The 27,486-nt window shown below is 42.0% G+C and overlaps 2 protein-coding genes across 2 annotated transcripts in view; one reads left to right on the forward strand and one right to left on the reverse strand.

Annotated features, from left to right (window-relative positions):
• Positions 1 to 25,227, forward strand: part of REC114 (REC114 meiotic recombination protein) — a 96,676-nt gene extending 71,449 nt beyond the window's left edge. The window contains exons 5-6 of the mRNA XM_075069493.1: positions 12,028 to 12,111; positions 25,004 to 25,227. Coding sequence (XP_074925594.1) covers positions 12,028 to 12,111; positions 25,004 to 25,168 — 249 coding nt within the window. The 3' untranslated portion in view covers positions 25,169 to 25,227. The remainder of the gene's footprint in view (positions 1 to 12,027; positions 12,112 to 25,003) is intronic.
• A 3-nt stretch (positions 25,228 to 25,230) lies between these two features.
• Positions 25,231 to 27,486, reverse strand: part of NPTN (neuroplastin) — a 121,003-nt gene continuing 118,747 nt past the window's right edge. The window contains exons 7-8 of the mRNA XM_032776600.2: positions 26,923 to 26,999; positions 25,231 to 26,312 (exon numbers count right to left, since the gene is read on the reverse strand). Coding sequence (XP_032632491.1) covers positions 26,939 to 26,999 — 61 coding nt within the window. The 3' untranslated portion in view covers positions 25,231 to 26,312; positions 26,923 to 26,938. The remainder of the gene's footprint in view (positions 26,313 to 26,922; positions 27,000 to 27,486) is intronic.

Genomic DNA, 27,486 nt, shown 5'->3' on the forward strand with positions numbered 1-27,486 from the left:
TTAGTGGAGGTCTTCTGACGTCTCATACTATTAAACTGGATACTGAATGGGATTTCCTATGAAATCTGTAGATTACACCAAGAGGGAGGAGTTGCAAGCACTTGGGGAAGGATTAGAATTCAAAACGAAACCTTTGACAAATTGGAGAATGAGTCTGAAATTGACAAGATTAAATTCCAATAAAGACAAATGCAAATATTACATCAGAAAGAAAAATCAAATGACAACTCAAAAGGGGAATAACTGGCAAGGTGAGTAGTATGCTGAAGGTAACTGGCTTTACTGGTAGTATCAGAAAATTAGATGAGTCGTCAATATGATGCAGTTTGTGAAAAGGTTTATATTCAAGTTGTATTAAGAGGAGTTCTGGTATGTGAACACTGAAGTATTGTTCTTGCTTGGCATTTGTGGGTCTCAGCTGGATACTCTGTTCAGTTTTTAGAAAGATTATGAACCAGCCAGAGTGAGTCAAAAGGCGAATTACAAAAATAAAAGGTTTAGAAAACTTGACTATTGCTAAGTTAAAAAAATATGATGTTTTATCTTGAGAAAAAAAATAACTGAATGGGGACTGATAAATTTTCAGCTATGTTAACTGCTGTTATGAGAAGAGTTTCCGTGTTCCCTGAAGGTACGACAAGAGAGTAATGGCATAACTGCCCATTAGTAAAGCTGAGATCTAGGTTAGATATTAGAAAGCTATCTAACTATAAGGGTAGTTAAAGTTTGGAATAGGCTTCCAAGGCAGTTGTGGAAATCCCCCATTTCAGTGGAGGTTTTTAAGAACTAGTAGAGCAAACACCTCTCAGGACTGGTGTTGGTTAGACTTGGTCCTGGCCACTTACAGCTACATGCACTAAGACAACTCCTCATGGCCCTTTCCAGCCTGACATTTCTACTGAAATCTCTTACCAGCAGCTCTCCACGATCAGCTAGTAGGAGTGCTGCAACTTGTGCATTGTCTTGATCCTCTATTTCAACCAAATATAAGGAAAATAAGAATCCATATTGCTCTTCATGCAGTACAAAAGCTGCTCCCATCATGGACTATAACTAAATAAGAAACTGCTTCATTTCAAGGGGTTTAAAGAAACAAACTAAATCTATTTTTCCTGGCGAAGGATTCTTCAAAGAATGTTCACTGCTTGCAGTATTCTCATTCTCTGGTCTTGTGCTCCTTAGTGCGGACAGAGCAGATTTTCTCCTATTCTAAGATCAAACCTTGAGCATAAAGGCTGCTCGCACAAAACACCCCCCTGTTTTCAGTTGTGGCAACAACTACACATTTCCCAGATGTGACAATCTCAAAAGCACCACTGAAAGAGCCTTTTTTTCCGAGTTAGAGTCCAGAGCAAAATAAAGTGGCTGAACAGAGACTTCTACAATTCTTTAATGCAGTAGGTTGGAAAACAAAGCCAAACTGAAAGGTCTTAGCTGGTCAGCAGCCATGCTGGCCAAAGTGCCAAAGGTAGGAACCTCCATTATCTGAAGTTAGAAATATGTTAACAGTGACTCGAGGCTACAAAGTAAAGGATTATTTGACTGTTGATCAATCTAGAATGACATAGCAAAACCAGTTGTTGTTTCAAAAGGAGACCATTTACCTGATGTAGTAAGTAAAGAGCCACTAAAAGTTTCTAGCATTGTAGTAATGGCTGTAGTGTGTAACTCTGTGTATGTAACAAGAAAAGTCTCATTACTTTGCTACTGCCTGCCTACCAAAAGGCTTTGACCTGGGAGCAGGTATTATAAATCTCAGACAGCGTGTGATTAGATAGGATGATATATTTATTTTTAAAAGTTTTAGTCTGTGTTTTAGACTGATGGGAGCCCATGTCGTTAGTAAGAGTGTAATGCCGGAGCTGGTGAGGGGAGAAGATGGTCAGGGAGAGCGTGTCTGGTGCATTGGAGTTCAGAGCCATGCAATAGAGTGCCATCAGCTTGCTCCACTATGCTGCACAGGCATTATATAGCTGTCTTACAACCACATCTATGCTCTGGTGAGCCTCTAATCTACCACATCAAGTTCACTTCCACAGCAACTCCATTCTGCTTTTCGAGAATTCATGGCTCTAACTGAAATTCATTGAGGAAGAAGCCGTGGCTGCTTCCAAACTGTCATCTTAAGAGGTGGCCAGTGCCCACAATTCTTCCCTCTGATACTACAGCTGACAACTTCGCATTCGACTAGCATTGATGGGAGTACTGTTTCTGTACGTTTGCAACAGACCAGTACATAGGTGAGGAACAGCCTGTGTGCTAGATCTAGCTTGGGACTATTTGAGGCCCATATGCCATTCCATCTAATGCAAAATCTCCACTATCTTAAAAAAAAAAAAAAAAAAAAAAAAGAAGAGAAAGTTTAGGGTTCGTGGTATGCAAAAACAACTTCCAAACATGAACAACACTTACCATGCATGTGCATGGCATCCATAGCTTGAGAGGGGTTGAACTCCTAGGCTCATTATTAAATATCAGTTGAACTATCAACTCTAAGCATGCCTTCTAGGGAAAGTTTCACTATTCCACAAGCCCTTCACAAATTGGGCAGGTAGAAATAGGGTAAAAGGGCATGAAGTGCAGCCCACAGGATTGGGATTATTGCTAGAAAGAAACCATAGAGGAAGACGGAACAAGACCAAGATAATAGTGCCATGTTGTCTTACTGATACGAATGTGTAAGTACATCAACCAATCAACAAAATATAGTTACATATAATGCCTTCTACCTTGTTCTTTAAACTTTCCATTGATAACAGCCGCATTTGGTCAAGGTTGTATGTGTTCCTGATTATAACACCACGCCCAGAGCTGATAAGTAAAAAAATTGGAATTTGTCTCAGCACACTCAGATTGGGTTAACGTGCATCTATATTTGGGCAAGTTTTCTTTCTACCATTAGGGGTGAATGTTATTACCAGTAGAAAGCTCAGTGGCAGCAAGTCGCTGGCTACTCAACCAGCAGCAACACAGGTCCTGCCCTTTCTCAATATATGGTCTTTGTGTGCTTCTGCCTGTGTCTGCAGGTTACTGTTTCACTGAACAAGCTGGTACATCAACATTAGGAAAAACATAATATCCACCCCGCCTACCACAAACTGTCTTCCCTGCCAGAGAATGCCAGTGTCTTGTCACAAGGACAGTGTTTGACTCACCTGTGCTAGCTCTGTCCCGCGATCTCTGTCTCTCTGGAAAGCTTCTGCATGACGGGCTGGAGGGCTATCTATAATGCTGCTGGCTTGAAGGATCAACACAGGATTTAATTTAATAAGGATCGTTCAATCAGTGCAATAAGGACAATGAAAAGTTCGTTAGGAAGATCAATCAGTTGCACACGTTACAAAATGGGAAATGACTGCTGGAAGAGTACTAGCAGAAAGGCATCTGGGCGTCATCGGGCACCATAAGCTAGATATGAGTCACAGTGTAACACCTTAGCAAAAAAGCCAACATCTCGTGGATTTGATTTATATCTCTTAACGTGATTTAACACTAGTTAGACAGTCAATTTAATCATGGATTTCACTAAAGTGATTCTTGTTCATTGTTTCTAAGGGAAGCTCAGTGGTTGGCATTAGCCTGCCAAACCAGGGATTATGAGTTCAATCTTTGAGGGGAGGCACTTAGGAACTGCAGCAAAAATCCGTGCTGGTTTCTGTTAGAAAAGGCAGGGGCTGGGATCACTCAGATGACCTTTCGTTCCATGTGAAATATGGCCTTCTCATATATTTTAACCTTAATACTATTCTCACAACTCAGAGATAGGTATCGGTTCATTTTTATAGAGGTAACCTATACATTTTTTTAAGTGCTTTATTTTGAAACTTTTCAGGATTTAGTTTTACACTATATCAGAAAATGAATGATTGGTTATTTCATTACCAAAGGTTATTGAAGCAATTTTATGAACCACTGGAGGTGAACTATCTATCTCCCATTCAACAGATTATCATTAAATTCTGAGGATTTTTTTGCATTGCTGTATTCCGAAACATCACCAGACGACATTTAATTGGTTTTATTTACTACACAACATTTGTATTCTGATTTTTTTTCTTCAACGGGAAACATACAATATTTTAACAAAACAAGGCATCATGATTTTGATTAGTTACACATTCAAGTTTCTAAATCAGTTTGTTTTGCTAACATTGTTTTTAACTTAAAATAGTTAATGAAATATTTAAAACAACCTCAAAATTATTGATAGCAGGTCAAATGAGAACTTAAATTTGCTTCTGCAGCTAACTCAGTTGTCATCACTTCACTTTCTGTTTGTTCAATACCTGAAAAGAAAAAAACCGGTTACTCACCTGACTCTTGTTCTTCGAGATGTGTTGCTCATATCCTTCCAGTAGGTGTATGCGGCCGCTCGTGCACGTTCGTCGGACTTTACGCCTAGCAACTCCAGCGGGCGGCAGGTCGTCCCTAGGTGGCGCCACCTTGGCGGGTGATATATACCCCTGCCGGCCCCCCGCTCCTGACAGGGTTAGCTCTAATTCGATAGTGATAAATCGGATTAGGTTCATGTGACGAATCGACGTTATTGTCGGCGTCCAGCGTGCAGCATTGACGTCTGGACTAGCCTTGCTCGGATGCGCGGCAGGTTAACAGAAAAGCCCCTGCGAACTTCTTGATTCTTTCTTGGTTGCCAGGGGACTTATCAGCGGCTGCAATGCCAGTTTGAATCGAAAGAGTCCGCTAGACGTACGGGAGGATCTAGGTCTGATGCTGTATGGGGAGACATTCGTTGTTGGCAGCTCGTATACAGAACCGAAAATGCCCAGCGTTTTATAAAAAACTCCGGAACAGCGCTGTGTGACAGCGTTGAGGGACAGAGACTCATATGGACGTCTGTGTTGAGGTGGAGTGATGGGGATGTGGTATGGGGATCCATCTAAGCCGTCCACAGCGTCTCTGAAATTTTTTGTCTTGTGCTGAGCTCTATGCTGTAGGTTCAACACAGTGCTCTTTGCGTGGTTTCTGGAACAGCTCTCGTTTAGTCCCCACACAGGTGAAAAAAAATGGAGATTTGTTTTATGGCGTATGTTGCTCAATGCCTCCGCGAAAACGCCCAAAGGGTGTCATGCTGCCTTCACAAGGGAGGGGTGAGCTGTCCAGCCACCGGCAGTGCTTCTGCCCATCAGGCATGTCTCTCACGGAAGTGGAACCTATGGGATAGCTGAGGACACAGCTACCACGTTGCCCGCTCTGCAATCGATGGTAGCTTTGGACAGGACGCAAACAATCGATTTCGGTCCACTGTGGAGCGCTAACGTTTTATTGATCTGTTTGTAAATATCGGTTAAGTAATTCGATAATGTCAGTGTGACGTACCTGAGTTTTAGTCTTGCTTTTGCCTCGATTATCTATATTGTGTGTTTTCCTCTGTCGTTCCTCTCTCCTTTATGTCACTTTCACTAAGTGCCTTCACTTTCGATTTCAACCTAGTTTCTCCCTTTGTCAAATCAATCAGCACCTCTCCTGTAGCTTCTTATTCTGAATTAATATTGGCACTGAGTTCCAGAGACTTGTTTTTTGATAATCTGTGTCTGCTGTTGTTATTTTCCAACAGATGTTAGGGTGTTGAAAGTCCATCCCAAGTTCTTGCTTTCGATGATTTTGTTCAGTTACTTACACAAGATCATCCATCTCGGCCTCCATCGCGCTGAAACAGCGCATCATGGACTGTGACACTTCTGGTCTCCTGTCAGTCTCTTTTGTGCAGTTTTACCTCCACTATACGGTTTTGGGGAGGACCGCATTTCTCAATTGGGGGGTCCTGATCCAAAAGGAGTGCGGTGGGTTTGCAGGGTTATTTTAGGAGGGTCGCGGTTTCCCTTCTGTCTGTGTTGACTTCCCGCTGGGTGCAGAGTGGCGGCTGTTGCACAGGTGCCATCTCTGAACGCAGCATCCGGTGCGTACCTACATACTACTTTGCTTCTGCCTTCAGAGCTGGGTGCCGGAGGAGTGGCTGCTGCGGCGGCCAACTCTGAGACCGCGCCTAGAGTAAGGGTGTAAAATACCATACCCATGCATCCTTACTTCTGCCTGCTGCTGCCGGCAGCCTCCTTACCTGGGTCCAGCCAGCAGCCCACCTCTCAGCTGTTCCAGCTCTGAGGTCGCGCAGCCACCCAGCAGGGCACAGAGGTAAGGGTGCCGTACGCAGCCCCTCCAACATAACTTTGCACCCCTCCAACTTCTTTTTGTCGAACTCTAATTTCAACATCCGTGAAAATTTCAGTTTTACATAGGTTGAATCATGAAATTTTCGAGTTCTTAATCTATGACTGTGAAATTGCACATGGACCATGGAATTTGGTAGGGCCTCTACTATCGCTTCTTCTTTGTTACGTGGACCCCCTATCATGACATCATCTGGTTTTTTATCCCTTTTTTCCTTACCCGAGGAGATTTTCACAAGTCTGTCGCATATCCTCTGAACTCGGTCAAGTGTAAATTTTTATAGTATAAGGCGAACTTCTCCTTTTTCCATGCTGTCCTTCCTGAGTTAAGCTGTCCCTTCAATATACAATATTCTAACCTGTTATATTATCCCAGTCTCTGTGATGGCAGCTATTATGTTGTGTTTCTTAACTCGTCAGTTTCGAGTTCTCCGCTTTTCCCATATCTTCTGCATTAGTACAGTAATCCCTCACTTAATGTTGTTACTTACGTTCCTGAACAAATGCACTTTAAATTAACGATGTTAAGGCATCCAATTTCCTAGATTGTAAATTTTTTTTACCAGACCAAAGACTATTTGTATGGGGCAAGGCATGGCTTAAATAAGTACTGAGAAAAGGTGGGTTTAGCCCCAGGTATAACCAAAATCTCCTAGTCCCTGGGTACCAAATGGCAGTTGCTCAGGTTTTTGAGCCAATTAAAGGATCTTTCAGAAGGCAAGTAGATGCTTACTTTAATTATGACTGCTGCCATCGACGGCATCAGGCACTGGCTTTAAAGGAGCTCACCCATCAGCCAGGAGGCCGACGGAAGGAGGTGTGGAGGGACTGGGAGCAGAACGGGAGGAGCTGAGGTATGCGGAGATTGGGGAAGCATATCAACAGAGGAAGGTCTGGTGGTGGGCTAAGAAGGTGTGTTGGACGGCATGGGGAAGTAGCCCAGGGATTTGCTGTCTGCACTGGCAGGAGGCACATAGACAGCTTGCGATCCCAGGGCCCTGGGTGGAACTGCGTAGGTGGGCCTGGGTTCCCCCAAACATTCCCAAATCCTGATCAGCCACAGTAGGAGCTGACTTTTTCTCTGGGTTCCACAGAGTAAGTCACTGAGTGGAAACATCCTCCCAATAAGCGCGACCCCACCAAGGTTGAGGCGGAACTTTGTCAATATATCTAATTTGTTGTGTTATGATCTATATATTTATATTTATGTATCACACAACACACCATATTACACAGTATAGTTTTTAAACAACATTTATATGTCAGCAATGATGATGTGAAGCTTGGTTGAGGTGGTTGGGTCAAGATGGTGGAAGAGGGTGGGTATTCAGGCGAATGCCTAACTGCCATGATGACACTGACTTGGCTGGCTCAAGATTACCTTGTTATTGTTGTCACTTACAGCGTGAATGTGGGAGGTAACGCTTGAGGACCGGGTGGGTAAAAAAATCTTTATTAAAAAAAATAACAAAAAAAAACACGTTCTTTTAATTTAATCAGGCTTTTTTTTGATTAAAATGCTTTTTGGGGGAAAGGTTGTCTCAAGTAGTTTTTAATTACTATTGTTTTAAGCTCAATGATATCTCTCATGGAAGGGATGTAAATTCTATTCTATAGTATGAGACAATCTATTCGGGGATTTTGGCAATTGGCTGCTAAACCCCGGATTATTGAGTTCGCCTTGGAGGCTTAGGTTGGAGGCAATCAGTATTGTCCTGTAGTGCAAGTTAGTGCTGGCCTCAATGACCCTTCGGTTCTTCGTTCTAGGAGATGGTGTTTACCTCCATATCTATAGTCACATACTATTTAGAAAAGTTTTTGTTATGTATCATGGTTCATGGATTATGGACTCATACCGGTTCAGGGCTTCTGTTAGATTGATTTGGTTAATCTTTTCTAATCTACAATGGACTCGTGCCTGTTAGAATCTTCAGAGACGCTTGGTTGCAGTCGTGAAGCTATGGAGTTTGTGTCTCGCTTAGATAACTGCTTGGTTAACAGCAATGTTTTAATTAAATAAATAATACTTGAGATGCAAAATAACAGACTCAACCCATTGTCCCGTGCTGCAAATTTGTGTCCAGAGTCAATCTTACCTTCTCTCTAAAGTGAAGTCATAAGTTCAGTGCAATAGAGATTGTTGAGGCGATAGATCTGACAGAGAGGAAGGAGTCTGGCAGCTAATGTGAGAATGGATGACAGCGTGAACAAGTGCACTGTGTTGACAGTATTTTTCAAGTCTTGAGTCTTTCTGAGTGTGCTTCATTGATGGAGATCTCACCATCATTCTCTTCTACTGTAGGGAAACCTATAATGGCCAGAGGCTGTGTTTAAAGCGACCTATTTTATGAATTCTCTACTGTGGTAGACAGGCATGTATGCAAATGCCACGTTGCAACAAAGCAATGCAAGCGCCTGGTTGCAGCCGATTTTTATTCGGGAGGAAGACTGCATTGAGTGATGAACGGAAATGTCTTGACCTTCGGACTTTCCGGTTCGGTTAATTTTTTATTTCTACTTTTTTCTTAGATGCGGTTTCCTCTGCTTTCTTTGAATCTCATGCTTTGAGCAAAAAACTTTGTTACTATCATTTAGTGAAGTGTGATTAAATAATAGCTTTTTTTTTACATTTCACTTTAGTAGTACTTTTCAATCATACTCTAATGAGCAGTTTGTATATAATATACTGCGTGACTTATTTTGTTTAGATACGGAATCCTCCTCAACAGTAGTGGATTCTGAGCTGATCACCTTCAAGATCGAGCGTGATTCTATAGTTTCCAGAGTTTCTGGCATGATCTTGTTTCAGTAACATCCAGTGTCAACATACACCGTATCAACTGTAGCAAAAGAAAAATCTCATGATCCAGAAACACATGATCGTTTGTGATAGACCAAAATTCCAGACGTTAATTGTGAAATATTGGTCCAGTTTCTTTATGCAACAGACTCTTCCACTTTCCATTGCTGAGACCACCTATCCTTACATGTGGTTTCATCATTAAAGACGGTACTAATCCACGAGCACAGTGTGTGCAAAGCCAATTCTGGATAAGTGTCTGAAGAACTTGATCTGTGCAAGGCTCTAGGAGGGCTAAAATTGTTAACCTGCAGTTCTTGCATGCGTGACACAGTGTCCCATCCGTCTGGATTATGTATTGTCGCTTGTGTGAAACCGAAAGGAAATGTTTCTTACCAACAATGCTCATCAGGAAATGCACCACAGTATTACAAGAGTAGAGTAAGCTATCAATGGTTGAAAACTGGACGCGCTAATGCGCAATGTATCCCAATGGAAGAAATTATTAGAAGAGATCCAAGTATATTGCCATTGCAGTGTATTTGATGAGCCTCCGCTAGCCAAGGCTTTCAGGCCTGTCCGCATAAAGCTAATGTTTTCCGTACAACCACTTCTGCAGGTGCTCTGAAAAAGTGGAAGGACAAGCTACTCTCGACACGCACATGCTATGGACTCCTGTAGTAACTGTTTTGAACCTTATATCAGAATCTACTTAATCGGTGACGTGTGACAATAGTGCACTGTCACAGCCAGTTGTCACATGGGCTTAGGGAAATGTTTGACACCCTGCTGAGTACCTGAAGCCTGTTTCTGTAGTTTAACAGTCGCGAGTGAGCTGTTTTGTTCTGAGTGCTGCTGAAGATTGAAGGTGAGTGATCTTTAAAAAAGCGAACTATGCATGACAGAGTTTAATTACAAGCATTAAAGCCAGCTGGAGCAGCCTATTGAAGCTCATTTTCTTGCCGCATATTCTACCCTACTGGTACCAGGGTTCAAATTAATGTCTGAGAAGAGGCGTAGTTATGCCAATGCGGCTCCAGCATCCTCCTCCTAGCCACTATAATGAACTTCGAGCTAATGGGCCATTGAAATATGGTGTGCGGAATGTTTTAAGGAGTCACACAGTTAATGGTGGATCCTTAGCACATTGGTCACCGAACTGTTGGAGTGATATTCATTTTACAGACTGTCTCTATCTGCCAGTGTAGAAGGACAGGCTTCTTCTTTCTGGAACTATTCATTCAAATGAGATCATTGGACCTGACAATCAAAAGCTTGTTCTTCTTCGATGTTGCTATTCATTCCCGATAGGTGTATGCGCCGCCTGTGCGTTCGTTGGACTCTTTACCCTGCAACCAGCGGGCCGGCAGGTTCCGCTAGTGGCGCCACTAGGCGGGTGTATATACCCCTGCCGGCTCGCCGTCTCATTCTTTACGCCTGTCGGTCGTTTGACGCTGGGGAGCGCTGCGCTGACTCATCCTTCTTTCTTAGTCGATATTACTGTTCCTGTTCAGTTAGTCTAGTTATTGCCTCTGTGTTCTAGTTGGATGTATTAGTCCCTCTACTTGTTTTTCTTGCCACCTCCCGCGGCGCCGGCGCGCGGAGCTGATGCTGGTTTTTTTTGCAGAGCCGTGCACCGTGATCCCAGATGCCTGCCTGATAGTGACTGGAGTCGATATTCAATAAGTGCGCTCTGTAATCTTTCCCCGGGAAGAACTCTTCCTTTGGGTTGGGCGGGCCGGCAGGGGTATATATCCCCCGCCATAGTGGCGCCACTCTAGGGGACGACCTGCCGGCCCGCTGGAGTTGCTAGGGTAAAAGTTTTCCGACGAACGTGCACGCGCGGCGCATACACCTACTGGAATGGATATGAGCAACACATCTCGAAGAACAAGAGTTACAAGGTGAGTAACCGTGTTTTTTTCTTTTCCAGGTTATGAACAAACAGGAAAGTGAAGGTGATGACAACTGAGTTAGCTGCAGAAGCCAATATTTTAAGTTTCTCATGTTGACCTGGCTATCAATTTAATTTTTGAGGATTTTTTTTAAATATTTCATTTAACTATTTTAGTTAAAAACAATTTTAGCAAAAACAAACCTGATTTTAGAAAACTTGAATGTTTAACTAAATTCAAAAATCATATGCTTGTTTTGTTAAAATATTGTATGTTTTCCGTTGAAGAAAAAAATCCAGAATACATAATGTTGTTTTAGTTAAATAAAACAATTTAAATGTCTGTCTGGTGATGTTCTCTTAATACAGCATGGCAAAAAAATCCTCAGAATATTAATGATTAATCTGTTGAATTGGAGATAGATAGTTCACCTCCCAGTGGCTTCATAAATATCTGCTTCAATTACCTTTGGTAAATGAAATAACCAATCATTCATTTTTCTGATATAGCTGTAAAACTAATCTGAAAAGTTTTCAAAATAAATCACCTTAAAAATGTATAGTGTGTACCTTCTAAAAATGAAACCTATACCTATCTCTGAGTTGTGAAGAATATGTATTAAGGTTTAAATATATGGAGATAGGCATATCTCATGGAACTGAAAGGTCATTGAGTGAGTCCAGCCCCCTGCCTTTTCTAACAGAACCAAGCACTGATTTTTGCTGCAGTTCCCTAAGTGCCTCCCCCCTCAAAGATTGAACTCATAATCCTGGGTTTGGCAGGCTAATGCTCAAACCACTGAGCTATCCCCCTTAGAACAATGAACAAGAATGCACTTTTATGTAGAAATCCATGATTAAATTGACTTCCTAACTAGTGATTTAAATCATGATTAAGAGATATAAATCAAATCCACGAGTGATGTTTGCTTTTTTTGCTAAGGTGTTACACTGTTGACTCATATCTAGCTTATGGTCCACTATGACCCCCAGATTCCTTTCTGCAGTACTCCTTCCTAGGCAGTCATTTCCCATTTTGTACGTGTGCAACTGATTGATCCTTCCTAAGCGGAATACTTTTCATTTGTCCTTATTGCACTGATTGAACTGATCCTTATTAATTTAAATTCTGTTTTGATCCTTTCCAGCCAAGTCACATTATAGATAAGCCTCCAGCCCAGTCATGCAGAAGCTTTCCAGAGAGACAGAGATCCGTGACAGAGCTAGCACAGGTAGAGTCAAACACTGTCCTGTGACAAGACACTGCATTTCTCTGGCAGGGAGAGACAGTTTGTGGTAGGCTGGGTGATATTATGTTTTTCCTATGTTGATGTACCAGCTTGTTCAGTGAAACAGTAACCTGCAGACATCAGGACAGAAGCACACAAAGACCATATATTGAGAAAAGGGCAGGACCTTGTGTGTCTGCTGTTGAGTAGCCATGGACTTGCCTGCCCAACCTGAGCTTTCACTGTAATTAACATTCAGCCCCTAATGGCTAGAAAGAAAACTTGCCCAAATATTAGATGCACTTAACCCAATCTAGTGTGCTGAGACAAATTCCAATTTTTACTTATCAGCTCTGGGCTGGTGTATAAATTCAGGAACACATACTAACCTTGATCCAGAACTGCGGCTGTTATCAATGGAAAGTTTAAAGAACAAGGTAGAATGGCATGTATATGTTAACTATATTTTGTTATTGGTTGAGTACCTTATCACATTCTGTATCAGTAAGACAACATGGCACTATTATTCTTGGCTCTTGTTTCTCTGTCTTCCCTCTATGGTTTCTTTCTAGCAATAACTCCCAATTCCCTGTGGGCTGCACTTCTGCCCTTTTACCCTATTTCTACTGCCCATGTGAAGGGCTGTGGAATAGTGAAACTTTCCCTAGAAGTCATTGGCTTTAGAGTTGATAGTTCAATGATATTAATATGAGCCTAGGAGTTCACCCCTCTCAAAGCTATTGATTCCCATAGACATCAATGCATGGGTTAGTGTCTGTTCATGTTTGGAAGGTTGTTTTTGCAACCACGAACCCTAAACTTTCTTCTTCTTTTTTTTTTTTTTTTTTTTTTTTTAAGATAGTGGAGATTTTGCATTAGATGAATGGCATATGGGCCTCAAATATGTCACAGCCTAGATCTAGCACACAGGCTGTTCCTCACCTATGTACTGGTCTGTTTGCAAACTACAGAATACAGTACTTCCATCAATGCTAAAGTCTAATGCTAATTTGTCAGCTGTAGTATCAGAGGGAAGAATGTGGGCACTGGCCACTCCTTAAGATGACAGTTGGAAGCAGGCCACTGCTTCTTCCTCAATGTCAATTTCAGTTAGAGCCATGAATTCCGAAAGCAGAATGGAGTCTGCTGTGGAAGTTGCCTTGATGTGGTAGATTAGAGGCTCACCAAGAGCAGTAGATGTGTTGTAGACAGCTATATATGCCTGTGCAGCATAGGGTGGAGGCAAGCTGAGGGTCAGCTCTATTGCATGGCTCTGAACTCCAATGCACCAGACACGCTCTCCTCTGACCATCTTCTCCCCCTCACCAGCTCCTGCATTACACTCTTACTAACTACATGGGCTCCCAAAATAGTCTAAACACAGACTAAACTTTTAAAAAATAAATATATCATCCTACTCTAATCACACGCTTGTCTGAGATTTATAATACCTGCTCCAGGTCAAAGCTTTTTGGTAGCAGGGCAGTAGCAATTAATGAGACTTTTCTTGTTACATACACAGTAGTTACACACTACAGCCATTACTACAATTGCTAGAACTTTTAGATGGCTCTTACTTGACTATATCAGGTAATGGTCTCCCTTTTGGAACAACAACTGTTTTTCTATGTCTATCTAGATTGTATCAAGCAGTCAAATAATCCTTTACTCGTTTGTATGCCTTCGAGTCAGCTGTTAACATATTGTCTACTCATATAATGAGGTTCCTCACCTTTGGCACTTTGGGCCACATGGCTGCTGACCAGCAAGACCTTTCCAGTTTTTGGCTTTGTTTTCCAACTCTACTGCATTTATAGAATTGTAGAGTCTCCTGTTCAGCCACTTTATTTTGCTCTGGACTTAGACTTCGGAAAGGCCTCTTTCAGTGTGTGCTTTGAGATTGTCACATCTGGTGAAATGTTGTAGTTGTTGCCACAAACTGACCAGGTGGGGTGTTTTGTGCTAGCAGCCTTTATCTCAGAGGTTTGAGTCTTAGAATTAGGAGAAAATCTGCTCTCTCTCGCACTAGGAGCACAAGACCAGAGAATGAGAATACTGCAGCAGTGAACATTCTTTGAGGAATCCTTCCCATGGAAAAAAAGATTTAGTTGTTTCTTTAAACCCCTTGAAATGAAGCAGTTTCTTATTTAAAAGTTATAGTCCAATGATGGGAGCAGCTTATTGTACTGCTATGCAAGAGCAAATCTGGATTCTTATTTTCCTTATATTTGGTCTTGAGAATAGAGGATTCAGAGAACAATGGCACAAGTTGCAGCATCTCCTACTAGCTGATCTGTGGAGAGCTTGCTGTAAGAGATTTCATAGAAATGTCAGGCTGGAAGGGACCATGAGGAGTTGTCTTAGTGCATGTAGCTGTAAGTGACAGGACCAAGTCTACCAACACCATTCCTGAGAGGTGTTGCTCTAACTAGTTCTTAAAAAACCTCCACTGATGGGGATTCCACAACTGCCTTTGGAAGCCTATTCCAGAACTTAACTACCCTTATAGTTAGATAGCTTTTCCTAATATCTAACCTAGATCTCAGCTTTACTAATGGGCAGATTATGCCCATTACTTCTTGTCGTACCTTCAGTGGACACGGAGAACCATCCTTCTCATAACAGCCCTTAACATAGCTGAAGATTTATCAGGTCCCCATTCAGTTATTTTTTTCTCAAGACTAAAACATGCCTAGTTTTTTTTAACCTTAGCACATAGGTCAAGTTTTCTAAACCTTTTATTTTTGTAATTCTCCTTTTGACTCACTCTGGCTTGTTCATATCTTTCTTAAAAACTGAACAGAGTACTCCAGCTGAGACTCTACAAATGCCAAAGCAGAACAATTACTTCTAGTGTCTCACATACCAGACTCCTCTTAATACAACTTGGAATATTAACCTTTTTCACAACTGCATCATATTGACGACTCATCTAATTTCTGATCTACCAGAAAGCCCAGTTACTTTTCAGCAGTACTACCACCTTGCCAGTTATTCCCCCTTTTGTAGTTGTGCATTTGATTTTTCTTTTCTGAGTGTAATATTTTGCATTTGTCTTTATTGAATTTAATCTTGTCAATTTCAGACCAGTTCTCCAATTTGTCAAGGTTGTTTTGAATTCTAATCCTGTCCTCCAAGGTGCTTGCAACTCCTCCCATCTTGGTGTCATCTACAGATTTCATAGGTATATTCTCCATTCCATTATCCAGTTGAATAGTACTGACAGACTCCAGAAAGACCCCACTAGATACATCCTCCTAGTTTGAACACAAACATTAATAACTGTTATTTGAATATGGTCTTTCAACTAGTTATGTAACCACCTTATAGTAATTTCATCTAGACCAATGATTCTCAAACTTATTTGATCAGCCTCCCTTCTTTGTGTCTGTAGTCATTCACGTGCCCCTCCCAAAGTATATACTGCCACCCAGCTCTGAAGGCAGCACCACACTGGAAGTAGCACAGAAATAAGGGTCGCAATGTGAAAAGTGATATTCAATATTCAATATCACTTTTCACAGCAGACTTAGTGCCCCATTACCACCCTTACTTCTGCACTGCTGCTGCCACCCCACTGCCTCCAGGTGAGGAGTTTGGAGGGAAGGGAAGGCGATCCTGAGCCTGGGTTATGCATGTCCTGCATATGCATGTCCTTCTGCACGAGCTCCAGCCACTCAGGGCTGACAAAGCACACAGCTCGTGCCTCCCGTGGGAGGCCTGCCCCATAGTTTGTGAACCGCGGATCTAGACTACATTTCCCTAGTTTGCCTATGAAAATGCCATGTGGGTCTGCGTCAAAAAAGCCTTACCAAAATCAAGGTATGTCATGTCTACTGCTTCCCTCCATCCACTATGCCAGTAATCATGTCAAAGAAGGAAATTAGGTTGGTTTGGCATGTCTGGTTCTCATAGACTCATAGGTCAGAAGGGACCAATATGATCATCTAGTCTGACCTCTTGCATAAAGCAGCCCACAGAACCCTACCCATCCACTTCTATAAAAACCCTTAATCTATGTCCGAGTTATTGAAGTCTTCAAATTGTGGTTTGAAGACCTCAAGCAGAGAATCCACCAGCAAGTGACCAATGCCCCACGCTGCAGGGGAAGGCGAAAAACCTCCAGAGCCTCTGCCAGTCTGCCCTGGAGGAAGACTCCTTCCCGACCCCAAATATGGCGATCAGCTAAACCCTGAGCATGTGGGCAAGGCTCCCCAGCCAGCAGTCAGGAAAAATTCTCTGCAGTAACTCTGATCCCATCCCATCCAACATCCCATCGCAGACCATTGAGCAGACCTATCTGCTGATAATCCAAGAACAATTGCCAAAATTAAACTATCCTATCATATCATCCCTCCATAAACTTATCAAGCTTAGTCTTAAAGCCAGATATGTCTTTTGCCCCCACTACTCCCCTTGGAAGGCTGTTCCAGAACTTCACTCCTCTAATGGTTAGAAACCTTCGTCTAATTTCAAGTCTGAACTTCCTAGTGTCCAGTTTGTACCCATTTGTCTTGTGTCTACATTAGTACTAAGCTTAAATAATTCCTCTCCCTCCCTAATGTTAATCCCCTGATATATTTATATAGAGCAAGCAATCCCCCAGTCTTCTTTTGGCTAGGCTAAACAAGCCAAGCTCTTTGAGTCTCCTTTCATAAGGCAGGTTTTCCATTCCTCGGATCATCCTAGTAGCCCGTCTCTGAACCTGTTCCAGTTTGAATTCATCCTTCTTAAACATGGGAGACCAGAACTGCACACAGTATTCCAGGTGAGGTCTCACCAGCGCCTTATACAACGGTACTAACACCTCCTTATCTTTGCTGGAAATACCTCGCCTGATGCATCCTAAAACCGCATTTGCTTTTTTAACGGCCATATCGCATTGGCGGCTCATAGTCATCCTGCGATCAACCAATACCCCAAGGTCCTTCTCCTCCTCTGTTGTTTCCAACTGATGGGTCCCCAATGTATATCTAAATTTCTTATTATTAATCCCTAAGTGCATGACCTTGCACTTTTCACTATTAAATTTCATCCTATTACTATTACTCCAGTTTACAAGGTCATCCAGATCTTCCTGTATGGTATCCCGGTCCTTCTCTGTGTGTAGCAATACCCCCCAGCTTTGTATCATCCAAAACTTTATTAGCACATTCCCGCTCTTTGTGCCAAGGTCAGTAATAAAAAGGTTAAATAAGATTGGTCCCAAAACCGATCCTTGAGGAACTCCACTAGTAACCTCCTTCCAGCCTGACAGTTCACCCTTCAGTACGACCCGTTGGAGTCTCCCCTTTAACCATTCCTAATCCCTTTCAATTTTCATATTCATCCCCATCTTTTCCAATTTAACTAACAATTCCCCATGTGGAACCGTGTCAAATGCCTTACTGAAATCGAGGTAAATTAGATCTACTGCATTTCCTTTGTCTAAATAATCTGTCACCTTCTCGAAGAAGGAGATCAGGTTGGTTTGGCACGATCTACCTTTAGTAAAACCATGTTGTAATTTGTCCCAATTACCATTGACCTCAATGTCCTTTACTACTTTCTCCTTCAATATTTTTCCAGACCTTACATACTACAGACGTCAAACTAACAGGCCTATAGTTACTCGGATCACTTTTTTTCCCTTTCTTGAAGATGGGACTACGTTAGCAATTCTCCAGTCGTACGGTACAACCCCTGAGTTTACCGATTCATTAAAAATTCTTGCTAACGGGCTCGCATTTCATGCGCCAGTTCCTTTAATATTCTTGGATGGAGATTGTCCGGGCCCTCCGATTTTGTCCATTAAGCTGTTCAGTTTGACTTCTACCTCTGATGTGGTAATATCTACCTCCATATCCTCATTCCCGTTTAACATCCTTCCATCATCCCTAAGCTCCTCATTAGCCTTATTAAGACTGAGGCAAAGTACTTATTTAGATATTGGGCCATGCCTAGGTTATCCTTAACTCCATTCCATCCTCAGTGTATAGCGGTCCCACTTCTTCTTTCTTTGTTTTCTTCTTATTTATGTGGCTATAGAACCTTTTACTATTGGTTTTAATTCCCTTTGCAAGGTTCAACTCTACATGGCTTTTAGCCTTCCTCACTTTATCCCTACATGTTCTGACCTCACTAAGGTAGCTTCCCTTGCTAATCCCACCTTTCTTCCACTCCTTGTAGGCTTTCTGCTTTTTCTTAATCACCTCTCTGAGATGCTTGCTCATCCAGCTTGGTCTACAACTCCTGCCTATGGTTTTTTTCCCCTTTCTTGGGATGCAGGCTTCTGATAGTTTCTGCAGCTTAGACTTAAAGTAATCCCAGGCCTCCTCCGCATTTAGATCCACAAGTTCTGCAGTCCAATCCACTTCCCTGACTAATTTTCTTAACTCTTTAAAGTTAGCCCGTTTGAAGTCAAAAACCCTAATCCCAGATCTATTTTTGTTTATCCTTCCATCTAGTTTGAACTGAATTAGTTCATGATCACTCGAACCAAGGTTGTCCCCTACAACCATTTCTTCTACGAGGTCCTCACTGCTCACCAAAACCAAATCTAAAATGGCATCCCCTCTTGTTGGTTCTTCAACTACTTGGTGAAGAAATCCATCTGCTATCACATCCAGAAAAATCTGAGCCCTATTATTCTTGCAAGCACTTGTCCTCCAGTCTATATCTGGGAAGTTGAAGTCTCCCATGATCACACAATTCCCCTTGGTGTTTACTTCATTAAAAACATTAAAGAGGTCTCTATCCATATCCAAATCAGATCCCGGCGTCTGTAGCACACCCCAAGCACTATCTCAGGGGAGGCTCTAGTAGCTTTCTTTCCCAGTGTGATCTTTGCCCAGACAGACTCTGTCTTGTCCATTCCTCCTTCTTATTTCTTTACAGTTACCTCATCATTGATGTACAATGCTACTCCACCACCTTTGCCTTTATTTCTGTCTTTCCTAAACAGCACATAGCCTTCAATACCTGTACTCCAGTCATGACTACTATTTCACCATGTTTCTGTTATCCCTATAATATCCGGTTTCACTTCCTGCACCATAGCTCCAGTTCCTCCATTTTGTTACCTAGGCTCCTCGCATTAGTGTACAGACATTTTAACTTTTGGCGTTTGGCTTCACTGACATCTTTACCCCGTTATGCACAGACATTGTACCACCAGCATCACCTGTTAGTCTGGTATGTACACTACCCTTCCTCCTTATGTCAATTCTTTGGTCCACGGCTGTATCCCCTCTTACTTTGTTTAGCTCCCTCTCCAGGTTAAATTCTGGCGTGGAGATCTCCTGGACATCTCCCAACCATCTCCCCCAAATTCCTAGTTTAAAGCTCTCTTAATTAGATCGGCGAGCCTCCATCCTAGAAGTCTATTTCCCTCCTTACTTAGGTGAAGTCCATCCTGAGAGAACAGTTGTCTGTCCGTAAATGCTTCCCAATGACCGTACATCCCAAAGCCCTCCTTATAGCACCACTGCCTGAGCCATCTGTTAATTGCCATAATCTTGTCACCCCTTGTCGCCCTGCTCTAGGAACCGGCAGAATCCACTGAAGATCACCTGAGCCTCGATTTCCTTGAGCGTCTTCCCCAATCTGGCATAGTCCTCCTTGATACAGTCCAGCGAGTATCTAGCCGTATCATTCGTTCCCACATGAAGGACAATCAACGGATTCTTTCCCGCTCCCGCTAGGATCCTTTTCAGCCTCAGGTCCACATCCTGTATCTTAGCACCCGGCAGACAGCACACCCTTCTGTTCTCCCGATCAGGTCTAGTTACAGGCCTGTCTATTCTTCTCAGTAAGGAGTCTCCAATCACGTAGACCTGCCTTTTTCTGGTGACAGTGTGATTCTCTGATCCATCCCCTGCTCCCACTGGCTGCAAGTCCCTCGATTCCTATTCACCCTTGCAATCCTCCTGGGGCTCATATTTGGTGTTGCCTCCATTGACTCCTCCCTCCTTCTGCAGGACTAGCTGCTCTTCTCTTTTTCTTGCCCTCTCTCCTTCAGCGACCACCTGCTGTGCCCCTTCTTCATTTTCCAACTCTGCAAATCTGTTCCTGAGTTCTATTTCTCCTTCACTGGCCGTTTTTTCCTCTGCCTGGTTCTCTTAGTCACATGCTTCCACCGTCACCTTCCTCACCCAGCAGCCCCTCCTCAGAATTCTTTGGTCCTGCTTCCATCTGCACATCTGAGCTTATCCCTTCAGGCCCCCTCATGTCTGTGTTCCATCATTTCCTCGAACCCCCTTCTAAACTCAACCAAGGTTTCCACCTGCATCTCCAGGCCTCGGATCTTTTCTTCCATCAGCTCTATCAGGCGGCACTTCATGCAGATGTAACCCTTTTCAGGTAACCCTTCCAGGATCACGTACATGCCGCAGCTTCCACATCCAGTCATCCTCATTGTGTCTTTTGCTGCTACATCTGTATCAGTCATGGCCTCCCCACCTCGTGCCTGGCAGTCCAGGCCACACAACACAACACGGACCCCCTACAGGCACCGGGCTCCTGGCACCCCACTGTCCACTCTCTTCTCTGGCTTGTTGGTTCCTCTACCTTAGTCTCCCCTGCAACCTCCCCCTGGAAACTCCCTCTGAAACTCCCCTGTTAGCAGCTCTGTTCGCTGGCTGCTGTGGCACTGCCTGACTGGCTGGCTACTTATATAGGACCCCTAATCAGGGAAGCCCCGCCCCTTACTCAGGGCTCAGCTGCTCTCCCAGCACACGGCCCCTAGCAGCCTCCACACACACGCACACTCACTAACTACACAATACAATCCACAAACTACGAAAACCTGCTCCTCCAAGAGAACTCTAGATAGATTCATGTTGGCAATTGCTTATAACCCAATTATCCTTTAGGTCCATACAAACTGTTTGTTTAGTGATTTGTTCCAATGCCTTTCCAGATATCAGAGTTGGGCTGAGTGGTCTAATTCCCCAGGTCCCTTTTGTTCCCCTTTTTAAAGATTGCTTCACCTAGTTGTGTAAGTAAATTAGGGTAAATATTCTTTAACCTGTTCTTCACCTATTTTAGCTCCTGATCCTTCCCCCTTGTTATTACTATTAATTGTGTTAAGCATCTGATCACAATTAACCTTTTTAGTGGAGACTGAAGCAAAATAGGCATTAAACACTTGAGCTGTCCTTCCCTATTAAGTAGTAGATCTGCACTTTCCTTTGGCTCTGACTCCGAATATATTTATAGAACCTCATATTACCTTTTATGTCTCTTGCAGGTGTAACTCATTTTGTGCCTTAGACTTTTTGATTTAGTCCCTACATGCTTGTGCTGTTCTTTTGTATTCATCCTTAGCAATTCATCCATAGTTCCACATTTTGTAAGATTCCTTTTTGATTGTCAGGTCATTAAAGAGCTCCTGATGGAGTCATACAGGCCTCTTATTCTTTTCATCAGGATAGATTGCTATTGTGCTTTTAATATCTCTTTGGGAAACTATCAGCTCGCCTGAACTCCTTTTTCCCTTTAGATTTTCTTCCTGTGGCACCTTACTTACCAGTTGTGAGTTTTTTTCAAGTCTGTTTTTTTTCTTAAGCTTGTGTCTTTTTATTTTTCTGTCTTCTCTCCTTCATTTCTTAGATTATATTATTATATCATTTCATGATCACTTTCACCCAAGTTGCCTCCTACCTTCAGATTTTCAACCAATTTCCTCGTTAGTCACAATCAAGTATTAAATGGCTGCCTCCCTCACCTTCTGAAACAAGTTATCCCCAGTACATTCCAAGAACTTAGTGGACATTTTGTGTTTTGCAATATTACTGGTCAAAAAGCTATTGGGGTAAAATTCCCCTTGGCTAGCAGCTCTTGGGTTTTGGCTATTTCTGTATTTGTTCTAGAAATGCCTCATCCACCAACTTCCACCCTTTTATCTTCACACACAGACTTTCAAGTGTTCTGCCTGTTACCTCCATCAGGAACTCAGAAGTGAATACATTCCTGGTGTATAAATAATACAGCACAACCCCCATTTTTCCCCTGCCTGTCCTTACTTCATTAGAGAGGATGCTGGCAGTGACCCTGGTATTTAGGTTGCATATTATCCATTATAAAAGATACCTGAAAAGCTCTAGCACCTGTATTGTTTGCAACAGGCTTGCAGTTTAGAAAGCTCTGGGGACAGAAGTGTCTTTTTTTTGCCTCAGGAAAATCTGTTCCCATGTTATTGAGATGTAAATGTTCAAATCGCCATTTCCCCCACAGTGGCTTGCGTTCCTCAGGAAGTTTTGGCAGCATCCCAAAATAATTGAACATGAACATTTTAAAACAGCCGGGGTCACACCACTGCCAAAATAGTAATAGCACAGGGAATCCTGGGAGCTTCCTCCTTCATACCCCTTCCCCAGACCTGACACATGGTCCCACTCTCCCCATCACCACATGGGACAGGAGCCCCCATCTCCTGCTGGAGGGAGGTGGGCCTGTGCCCTCCAATGCAGCATGTAGTGCCAGTTGCTGATTATTTCCTCTCTGAACCCTTCCAGGAATAGCAGTCGCCTTCTGTTGCCAGCTGTGTAGTTCAAATCCTATTGATGTTATATGATTTTTTGTTTGGCATTATTACTGTTGTAACTTGTGCTAGGCTTTTTTAAAAGAAAAGTTACCTTGGAAAAAAAAAGCTGTTGAGACGATATTTAGGCTGCAGAGTCAAGGAAATGCCAGATTTATGGCTTGCCAGGCAGCCTTCATTTTACACCCTTGTACACATGCACTGATAGTACAGAATCATATAATTAGACTTTTTCCCCATAGAATCTAGAATGCATAGACTCCTAGTGGAGTCAATACTGTGTGTCAAGCAAGCAAGTTTTCTGAGAGTTTGGAGTACCTGTGATCAAGTGCTAGCTTTGAAAACATTAATCAAAAACCGTTTTCAGAAAAACCTGGTGACGGGAGCTGTATTTCTAGACCTGACAGCAGGTCTGGCATGGTCTGGCACAGTGGTTAGCAACAAGCAGTACACGTTCCCCTTGGAGTATAGCAGTTTTTCAAGGGATACATCAGTGCATCTAGATATTTGCCTAGTTTTACAACAGGCTACATAAAAAGCAACAGCGAGGTCAGTACAAACTAAAATTTTATACAGACAATGACTTGTTTATACTGCTCTATATACCATACACTGTACAATGGAAGTACGATATTTATATGGTAAAAATGAGGAGGTAAACAATTTTTTCAGTCATAGTGTGCTGTGACACTTCTGTTTTTATGTCTGATTTTGTAAGCAAGTAGTTTTTAAGTGAGATGTAACTTGGGGGTACGCAAGACAAATCAGACTCCTGAAAGGGTACCTCTTCTGCAACAGATGTTTTCAAATGCACATGGGAAACAGAGTTACCAATGGAAGAGACAAACCAACGTCCTACCTCAAGGCTCTGCTGGCACCAATGCTTTTCAACCTGTACACGAATGACATTCCACTCACTCAGTACTGCGTTCTCCTGTATGCAAATAATAGCATTTGCTTAGGCATCCAAGCAAGGTCACTGGCATTTACAGCTCGGTGTGACTAAAACAGTTTTGAGTGTATTCCATGTTTACAACACCAGAGCAGGCCAGGAACTAAATATCTTTCTCAGTGGACGTCACTTGAAACATGAATCCCACTCACTCAACCTCAAAGAAAACCTAGATAGATGTCTCACATATCTTAACCCCTGAGGAAAACTGCTGCTAAGGTGAGGATGTCTTCTAAGCAAATTGGCTGGCACTTTATAGGGGGCAAACCTAAAAACTCTGATCATCCGTATTAGCCCTCTGTTACTCTGCAGCAGAATGCTGTGCTCCACTTTGGCTCCATTCATCTCAAATTGGCTGACACACAACTACACTCAACACTGTGCATCATAACTTGGACTATTTGACCCACATCAGTACTGTGGCTCCCTGTCTTAAGCAACATCACTCCCAGATATCTGTTGTGAGGATGCTGCAGCCAGAATGATTGAGAAGATCAGGGCAAACCTGCGCCTACCAGTATACATCAACCTCTTTGACCATCCAGGTGTGCACTAGTCATGGAGGCACCTGTTTGGAAGCCCATTTGCCCTGCCCAGATTTTTCTGCAACATCAATGTAGAATGGTCTGCAGCTGATGTCAGAAACTAGTCTCTTATAATGGACCTGACCACACCGCTCACAGGCACTTCTGAATCGATTTCAAAGGGGCCAGGGTCAACGTGCAGCCAGCCTTCACAATTAGGGCTAGCACGAGGATCCCCACATGCAGCTAGGGCCAAAAACACATTATGTCACACCTCACTTATGACTACCTTCTGACCAGATTTGACAGTGGTCTGAAGGCTGTGCACTTTGCTGATGAGGCTGCCGCAAATTGGCCTGGCAAGCTGTGCAAGAGATAAGAATAGAATCCTTGCCTCATTCAATGTACAGGGTGGACATACAGGTGGCGGAAATAAGGTTGCAAATGTAAAATTGGCATTTCCTAATTTTTAAGTTCCTGACTTAGGGAAAAGAGATTGGAAAGAGATCAGAGAAAGACTGTTTCCATGAAGGAAAAGGATGCAAGTATCTTTTCTTGTGTGCAGAGGTCAAACATACATTAAATGCTATTGTTTGTAAAATACTTTAAAACAGTGACTACATCTGAAACAGGCTAGTGTTTAGATGTTAGGCCACAGCAAGCAAAAACTGTAGATTTGTCTTTTTTAACATGTTAGCAAGTAACATAAAAGGAAGATCTGACCTAGTTGGACTGTCATACTTGTAATGAACAGGTGCCATGTAGATTTTTAGTGTGCATGTGTAGTAAAACAAGCATTTCTGTGAACCTATGAATGCTACTTTAAAAAAACATACTCAATTGCACCGACGATGAAATGTACCTTAAATAAAATCACCTTTGCCTTTGCTTTTGCAGTCTGTGCTGAAATCATCAACATTTGCGCTCCCCCTTGCATATCAGCATTCTGTGTGGAGTGCTGAAGAATTAGGACCTTTTATTCGCCTATGTCTCATGGATCAGAACTTCCCGGCATTTGTGGAAGAAGTGGAAAAGGAGTTGAAAAAACTGACAGAAGGTTGAGGAAATGTTAATACAGTATTTCAGGTAATAACAAGTAGAGTGGATACAAATTCGAGAAAGTCTGGGGTTTTTTTGGTCAGTGTTTTATTTTTAAAAACAGGTGAATCCACTTTTTATACATCATTGCACTTCAACAAATACACAGAACACAAGTTCATGCATCTACAGTTATGCACGGCATGAGAACCCTGTTAGGTCTGTAATTCTACAATCAATCTTTAAATGAACATGAGGAATTACAGTGTCAAACTGAAGAGTATTACTAGTTGCATAGAATATCACCATGCTGTAACATTTCAACATCATTTAAAACAAAAAAGTAAATTATAAAAGTTGCCTGAATTGAATGTACAAGAATACGTTGAACACATCAGTGCAAAAGGATTTGAGAATTTACATGATTTAACAAAAAAAAAAAACACTTAAAAAGCAATCCCACACACACACACATATATAGATATATAGTTACAGATATATAAAAAACTGAAGTTTGTACTACAATTCATCACCACTTGTTGGACTGTTCCAGCTTTTAAAGTCTTTGATTACAGGACATCCAAATCTTTCTATATAGGTTAAGCCCTTAAAATAATTTCAATTTATATTACTCCTCTTTAAGTACCAGAACAGTATAATTCTCTCATCTCTCAGACATACAATATAAGGAATGAATATCAGCAGCTTAAAAATGAAACACTTAGTGTATTTTGGTTTTCCTCTTCCCAAAAAATATAAATATATACTGTATATATTTGTAGGTTTTGCTGTACTTTACAAAAAGTTATCACTAGATGGCAGCAGTGCATTTTAGAGCTTTGCCAATTTAACAGCTACATTAAGAAAGTAAAAAATGGTGCATGCATGATTTGACTTTACTTCTAAAGTTTAAATACCTTAAGGGAAAAAAGCAACATTCACAGCACATCAAGCCCAAAATAGTTTACACCTACACTGAAGCATTGTTAAAATGTGTCTGGGTACGTCACCCTTACAGGACAGGCTAAATAAGGCATGCTTTTTTAGACAGTCATATTGTTGCTCACTTGAAAGGAAAAATCAAATAGAACTGGAGTTCTAGAACCAAGAGTTCCAACCATTAATTTAGCAGGTTATATTGCCATCAGTCTCTCAGAAACTTAAAGCTCTATGGAAAAAAAAAGAATTGAGAACAAAGATATTAGTCAATGATTAATGCCACCCTGATTACAGTATGCCATAATGCACATAATAAAACTGCTGTCCGATTTGCTATTAAGATAAAGGCTTGCCTGTTGTTTCAACCTAAAAACATCAGTTTCATACCGTATCCTGGAACTGCTTATACGCAGAAAGCAAATTTACTTTTATGGTATAAAATCTGCAGAAAGTGTGTCTGTGCGTCTGTGTGTCTTTCTGTGGACTTACTTTGCTGCTAAAGCTCTAAGTGTTGCACAGGTAAGAATCATGTTAGAATTTGACTAGAGTTGTGTGAATATGCACTAACTACTAAGCCTAGGCTATTATGGCAGGGATCTTTTATACAAATCCTGAAAAGGATACACCACCCAAGTAGTGTATGGAAGAGTTCAATAGAAATTATGCTTTATTCAGAACAGTTTCAGATAACTTTGCAAGTCACTAAAATACCTACACATGGCTTGTTCGATCAGTATTATTTTTTGATTATTCCTTACATTTTTAGTTCACCTTAATGAAAGAACAGAAGTGCTTAAATAGTAAGAATATTTCTTAAACATCTAAAAAGTCATACTTACATTATACGCATTATTTTTAATTTGTGTTTCTCTGGCGTAAGTTTTTATCTTTGTGATTGTTTGTAGAATTGCTTTTCCTTTAGAGAGAAAAAAAAGTCACATCAAAATTGTTGAAAATGTAACAGCAGCATGGTTAAGAGACAAGTCACTCACAATATGCAGTGTTGTAGCCATGCTAGTCCCAGGATATTACAGAGACAAAGTGGGTGAGTTAATATATTTTACTGGACCAGCTTCTGTTGGTGAGAGAGACAAGCTTTCAAGCTTACACAGAGCGCACAAGCTTGTCTCTCACCAACAGAAGTTGATGTAATAAAAGAGGTTACCTCACCCACCACATCTCTCTTAAGTCATTCAAGGTAAGGACCAGGAGAGTTCTTCTGTCTTAAATAATCTTGTGAAAAGACGGCTACTACCTTTGTAACTGTTGTTCTTCTTCGAGTGCTTGCTCATATCCATTCCAGTAGGTGTACATGCCGCGCGTGCACGTTCATTGGAAGACTTTACCCTAGCAACTCCAGCGGGCCGGCAGGTCGCCCCCTAGAGTGGCGCTGCCATGGCGGG

This window comes from Chelonoidis abingdonii, chromosome 9 (genome assembly GCF_003597395.2).
Source record: "Chelonoidis abingdonii isolate Lonesome George chromosome 9, CheloAbing_2.0, whole genome shotgun sequence".
Lineage (NCBI taxonomy): Eukaryota > Metazoa > Chordata > Testudines > Testudinidae > Chelonoidis > Chelonoidis abingdonii.